The 6,358-nt window shown below is 63.3% G+C and overlaps 1 protein-coding gene across 1 annotated transcript; it reads right to left on the bottom strand.

The window, feature by feature from the left end:
- Positions 1–263: 263 nt before the first annotated feature.
- MNEG_2962 (hypothetical protein) lies at positions 264–6,158 on the bottom strand (the record flags this gene model as incomplete). The annotated part of the gene is made up of 17 exons (XM_014048565.1): positions 264–282; positions 601–704; positions 983–1,129; positions 1,321–1,354; positions 1,636–1,725; positions 2,204–2,262; positions 2,614–2,693; positions 3,006–3,102; positions 3,414–3,496; positions 3,730–3,820; positions 4,119–4,172; positions 4,380–4,469; positions 4,768–4,884; positions 5,188–5,250; positions 5,436–5,564; positions 5,684–5,785; positions 6,108–6,158. The coding sequence occupies 17 exons, from the start codon at positions 6,156–6,158 to the stop codon at positions 264–266; spliced, it is 1,410 nt and encodes a 469-aa protein (XP_013904019.1).
- Between the last annotated feature and the right edge of the window lie 200 nt (positions 6,159–6,358).

Below are 6,358 nucleotides of genomic sequence, written 5' to 3'. Positions count from 1 at the left end.
GCTCGACAGCAGCAGCCCCGGCGGCAGCCCCCCCGGCCCGCCGCCGCCGCCGCCGCCGACCCCGCCGCCGACCCCGCCGCCGGCGCCCCCGGCGCCCTGGATGCTCGCGCTGCGGCGCAGCATCGCCGCGGCCGCGCGGGCGCCGAGGACCGACAGGCCGCCTCGCGGGGAAGTTCCCAGCAGGTAACCCTCCTCCAGGAGGGACTCGCCGTTCACCGAGAACCTCTTCCTGACGTCCTCGCTGAAGTCCTGGAACTCGTTAGTCAGCTTCCCCAGCTGGACCTGCGCGGACGGGGGCAGGAAACCAGGGGTGACGTCAGGCAGTTAGACTAGGCGATTATACATACATTGGAAAGAGAGTGTGGTGGGGGGCACGATCCGCCCAGCCAGAAAGTACATGTTGCGGACTGTGGCGCGAACTGCTTGTGGGTGGGTGCTTGTGAGTGAGAACTGTTGTCTGGTCTGGTCTGGACAGCCCCAAGCTCGGCCCATGGGCACACACCCCGCAGAGCTCCGCCTGACTGAACCGCAAGTCCAAACAGGGACCTTGTTGCCCTCCACTGAGCAAGGATACCAGACACGCCCCCCTCCCCCAAAAACAAGCTGCCCATGCGCACCTGCTCAATGTATGACTTGGGGATGAACTCTGTCATGTTGAGGGCGCGGGCCATGGCGCTGGCACGGTCGCGGTTCTTGGAGTGCACCTGTGGAAGTTCACAGGGCATTCCAGGCAATCGGTATGAGTTGTGGAGTCCAAGTGAGGAGCATGAACACAGCAGTCATAACCCTTTCCCAGAAACGGAGGCATGTGGCTGACTCGGTGGCTCAGCCATGCACGCATTTACAAACCCATGGTTGTACGCGATCGACACGCCATAGCTCAAACACGCGCACGCACACACATACACACACGCGTGCACACACACACACGCACACAAGCACACACACACACACCCTGACATGCTACCGCCCTCCGCCTTACCTGCACAAAGTCCCCCAGGTTCTCGATCTCGTCCAGCTTCACCGTCAGCTCGTCATCCCCGCTCTTGAAGGTAACGGTCTTACGCCGCATGATCGTGCCAATCTCGTAGCCCAGAGCCATCAGGCCCCCCAGGACGCGCACAGACACCTGAGAGGTTTGCAGGGAGGGGGCAGGCGGGTCAGGCGACAGCAGGCCCGCGTGCCATTGAGCGGAGGGTGCCCAACGGCTCCAAAGGGGGCAAAGCGCTGCGCGGGCAGGCAGGATGGGCGGCTCGCAGGCGGGGAGGCGCGGGGTGGAGCCTGGGCATGTGTCGGAGGCGCGGCTGCGACGTGGCTGACCTCAAAGGTGATGCGTGGGGAGATGATGAACGGCCTGTTGCGGTTTGAGGGCGCGGCATGATCGTCAGCTGCAGGTGCATCACTCCCAGAAAGCAAACATGGAGGCCCCCAGACCGCCAGCAATGGGCAGCGCGCCGACAATGCTCCCCCTCCCGTTTCCACGGCCTTTGTCCCTGTTCCCACCCCCTGCACCTCTGCCACCTCGCCCGCTTCGAAGCGCCCCTGCCCTGTTGCCGCCCATCGTACCCGCAAACGAGGGGCGATGCAGGATGCAGGATGTGGGGTGTGGAATGCCGGCTGGGCCTGGGCGCTCACCCCTCTGTTACCCACTCCTCGAACATGAGGGTGTAGCGGCCGTCCCTGTTGCGCATGCGCAGCCAGCTGGAGCAGGTCTCAGGGTCCTCGCTGCGATGAGAGGACAGGTTTGGGTGTGTGTGTGTGTGTGTGTGTGCGTGTGTGTGTGCGTGTGTGTGTGTGAAAGAGATAGACACAGAGAGAGAGAGAGAGTATGTGTGCGTGAGTATGAGTGTGCGTCATCCGCGCTGCAAACATATAAGAGTGGTGAAATGGAATGAGTCTTGGCGTGTGGAAACAAGATTGGGGGGTGCGTATCAGTGTGCTTGTCATTGCTGCAGTGGGCAAGCGAGGGGGTCCAGGCTAGCATTGCAACAGGACCGGGGACTTTGGGAGTTGGGAGTGGTGAGGGGCGGGTTGGGGCTCGCAGGTGACGGATAGCAAGGGCTGGGGCAAGCTCAACGCTTTGACCCGCGTTGCGGTGTGCTGGTACCGGACCCACGTTCACAGCACACAGATACACACACACACACACACACACGACTAGTCAGACCCGTGCACATGCAGGCATGCGACCCCGAGCCCTCACTTTGGTGGCAGCAGGTGGATGTCGTACATCTCCTCACGCTTTGGGGCGGCAGCACCCGGCTGAGTGGAACATGGGTGTGCAGATGGCAGGGTGATGCCAGGGGTGCGCACAGAGTTGCGTACGTGTGTGAGGCTCAGGCGACAGGCTCGTGTGTGTGTGCGTGTTTGTGTGTGTGCATGTGTGTGTGTACGCGCGTGCGCGTGCATACAAGTGTGTGTGTTTGCGCGTGGCCACACACATGAATGAGCACGTGCATGCGTGTGTAAGCAACAGGGGGCAGGGGTGAAGCGAGCAACCTTGCACGGGTACGAATCAAATGGGCCAGAGCAGGGGGCCTAACAATGGCCTCCAGGCCACCAGGATCGAGGAATGCGGCCGGCGGGCTGATGCCTTCAACCCATGGCTCTCACCCCTAGGGCGGCCATGATGGCTTCTGGCGTGATCTCTGGAGTTCGCTTAGACTTGAGGATGTGGGCTGCGTCCATCAAGCCTGGGGGCAGCGGCGGCGGCGGGTGAATACAGGGAGGGCGGCGGCAGCGGGGGCAGGAAGGTGATTGGAGGGAGCCGGGGTGCGCAGGGGTGGGGAACAGGCGGGAGCTTCTGGAGTGATCTGGGGTCTGGGATGCCGATCATATGACCTGCCTGTCTCTTGACCACTCTCTCTCTCAACCACGTGATTATGAGTTCACCCCGCAGAACCTTCCCCAAACACGCACATAAACACAAACACGCGCAACCCCGCAAACAACTGCGCCTGGCAACAGACGACCCGCAGACCGACAAGCAGACAGCCCCGCCTCACCCGCAAAGGGGTTGAAGCTGTTGTAAATCCTGAGCTGCGCCAGCCGCAAGTCCGGCTCGATGAAGGCCTTGTACATGGGGTACACCGTGTCGGTAATCTGTTGGGTTGGGGACCGTCAGGTTGTGAAATGGAGTGTTGGTGAGCTGACGGCAGCGGGGTCGGTGGACGAGCCGGACCCACTTCGCCCCGCCGTGCGCGCCACTGCCGCACAAGCCACACACGCTCAAAATTTGGGTTTGGTGATCCTGTGGATACATGGATCCACAGTTGGGGTGCCAAACCAGAAACCAGGCAATGTGTGAACACAAACCAAACCGTTCATGCAACGCTGTGCCCCCATCTCATGGCCGGCCCCCACAGCAACCTCATTCGCCAGCCAAACTGCAATCCCAGCTTAACAATTTGCACCTGCTGGATGATCTCCTCGGGCCCCTGCCCCGACCGGCTGATGTCGCGCATCACGCGCTTGACCAGGTCAAAGTGCACGCCGCCTGTCGTTTGACCGGCAGGCGGAGAGCGGTAGCAGGGGCAGCGTTTGCAGCCAGTGGCCACCAGCCTGGCGAGCTGAGCACGTCTTTGACAAGAGCAGCGAGGCAGCGGCGAGCAAGGCGCAGGCGCCCGCAGCCAGAACGGCAACGTCGCGCCGAGCCGCGCGGGTGGCGCCCCAGCAACATTCTTCTGCGCAATCTGGAAAGGGTGCAGCGTCAGCCGGTCCTGGTGTGACCTGTGATGGAGACCCTCAGGTCCAGCAGGGGCCGCAGCTTCTCGCTGAGGGCGTAGATCCCCTCGATAACCACGATGCGCGACGGGGGCACCTGGGGATGGGGCCGCCGGGTTGCGTGCAACAGGGGAAAGGGTGAGAATGGGCAAGTCAGGATAAAATAATGCTGAAATAATGTGGCGGGGCTTGTCTGGGGTCTCACGAGGCCGTGGGGCGGGTGGAGGTTTGCGGCTGCGGAGGCGCACGTGTTGGAGCGGGCCACCTGGGCGGAGGCCGTCTGCCCGTGCGCCTTGCCCTTGTACCGGCGCTCAGAGCGTCAACCGGGGCAGGCGCCTGGACTGTTGCTCCCCCCTCCCGGGTTTATAGTGTCTTGGCCCGAAGAAGCGTCGTACCTCGACCTTCTGGAAGCCAGAGCGCCGTGACTGCTTAAAATCGTAGATCGGAACCTGGGACGGGCGGCGTTTGGCAAACATGCGCGCAGTAAATTTGTCAGCTGCTGTATGATATCCAGTCCGGCTCACGAGTTCACACACAAATACAAGCACGCACGCACGCACGCAAATGCACACACGCAAACACACACACGCACATGCACGTACACACGCACACACACACACACGCCACAAAAAGGTGCGCATCGGCCCCCGTCCCACCTGAGCGGCGCGGCCCGCCCTCAGCTCAGCCAGGTTTGCCAGCAGCAGGTCATAGTCCGTCAGACGGGGGTCGTCAAAGTTGCCGTCGATCTGCGCCGATGATGAGCGCGCGGCCGCGGGCGCCCAGGGCGCTTTGTCGGGTGCGAGAGAAAGGAAACTGAAAAGACTCGACCCAGCACGGCCCTGATTTTCCGGCCTTGATGCACCCCAAGCCCTCGAGCAACCAAAGAAGCTGCACCCCGTGTCTAGCCCTATTTTGAACTGCCCCCTTGGCTTCCTCATCAAAGTGCCGGTGCGAGCCACGTGGATAACGGTGTCTTTTGATAAGCTGAAGAAGGTGTCTTTCGATAAGCTGAAACCATTGCATCTATTGTCGCCCCGCCCCCACCAGCTTTGAGGCGTCGTTATAGTTGTCCATAGAGATCACCGCGATGTTGGGCATGAACCCCTTGACGCGCTCGCTGAACGCCGTCTTGCCGCTGCCGCTGGCGCCGCCGAGCCCCACCTGCGGCAGGGAGTGGGAGCGCACGATGCGCGTATGCAACGGGGCGCTCGGGACGGTAGGCTCGCCGCCGGGGGCCCAAACCCTGCACGTCGCAGTGTTACGCATCACAGCCGACTGGCGAAGCGCTGGGCGGGCGGGGCGCACTGGGGTGCACGCGGTCCAACACGGTGTGGCAACAGCCCCCTGTGGCTGTCCAGCGCCAGCCAACCCGGAGTCGAAAGTGACTCGACAAGAATACTTCTGCCGCATGTGGCCGCCTTGCTGGCCCACCCCACGTTTGTGAGTTCTTTGTTTACCCCTCACCAGGACCACGCCCTCGTTGTGGCTCTTCAGCAGCTGCAGCGCCCTGATGAACACATAGAAGCCCTGAGCAGCGCCGGGGGCAGCGCGGCGCGGCGCCGGGCGTGGCGGCAGGGCGGGCAGGGGCCGGGTGGGTCGGGGTGGGTGCCATACGATGCCCAGTGGAGGCAGTGCAGCCGGGCGTGTTGCCTGTCGTGCCAGCTGGCAAGCCCAAGCCGCACACCACGTATTTGTGTGCCCCTCGCGCTCACGCCTGCCGTCCCGTCGATAACACCGTCCCAAGCGTCCAGTCTGCCGCTGCCCCCAGCCACCGGCCGCCTCCCTGCGCCCGCCACTTTCGACAGCAGGCGCGCGTGGCACCCGGCTCGGCGCACGTTGCACTGAAATTAGCGAGGCAGCGGCTGCAAGCTGCCGAATGCCCTGGTCGGCACGGCTCGAGCGCGCGTCTGGATCCGCGACAGACACCGGCCCTGCGCCGAGGGCTGCGCCGGCAGCCCACCTTGTCAAAAGTGAGCTGCTCATCGATGGCCGAGACAGTCCAGCGCGTGCGGCCGTCGGGCCCCTTGAACTTCTCCAGGTGCAGCTTCTCCTTGAGCAAGCCCTTTGTCGACGGCAGTCGTATGCATGGCGTGCGTCGAGGGTGTCGGTTTGGGTATGGGGGCAGGGGTCGGGGGCGGAGGCATGGAGAAGGTGGCCCGGCCACCGCTCGAGAGTGGCTGGCCGGGCCGGCGGCTGCGGCATGGGTGGCGGTTGCTGGAAGGGACGAGAGAGCCCTTGGCTTGCGGGCAGCGCCCATGCGAGGTCGTCCGCCGCATGCGCTCACATTATCGCCCTCAACCTGTCTGCAACCAAGAGGAAAGCACCCGACATGCGGTGGTCCCGCCGCAGCCGCGACCTTCCGCCTCTGCAGGACGTTTGCGCACCTTGCGCTTTCGGTCGAGCGAGGGCGGAGGCGAGGTCGATCGCTGCGGCATATAGCCGCCTCCACTGTGACTATCCGCCATTCAGGCACCTGAAGGCCGTTGTGTGGGATAGCTCAAGCTGTGATCACTCAGCCCGCCGGCTGGAAACTGCGCTGCCTGCTACGTCAGGTACCATAATGATATATACCTCGCTCAAGCGCCTTGCCGTGATCACGCCGTGGTGCAGGGCAGATGGAGGTACGCCTGGTCAC

The sequence above is a fragment of the Monoraphidium neglectum genome (genome assembly GCF_000611645.1).
Source record: "Monoraphidium neglectum strain SAG 48.87 unplaced genomic scaffold scaffold00354, whole genome shotgun sequence".
NCBI classification, from domain to species: Eukaryota; Viridiplantae; Chlorophyta; class Chlorophyceae; order Sphaeropleales; family Selenastraceae; genus Monoraphidium; species Monoraphidium neglectum.
Note: the sequence above shows the minus strand (reverse complement) of the source record. Positions and strands in the feature narration are given on the sequence as shown.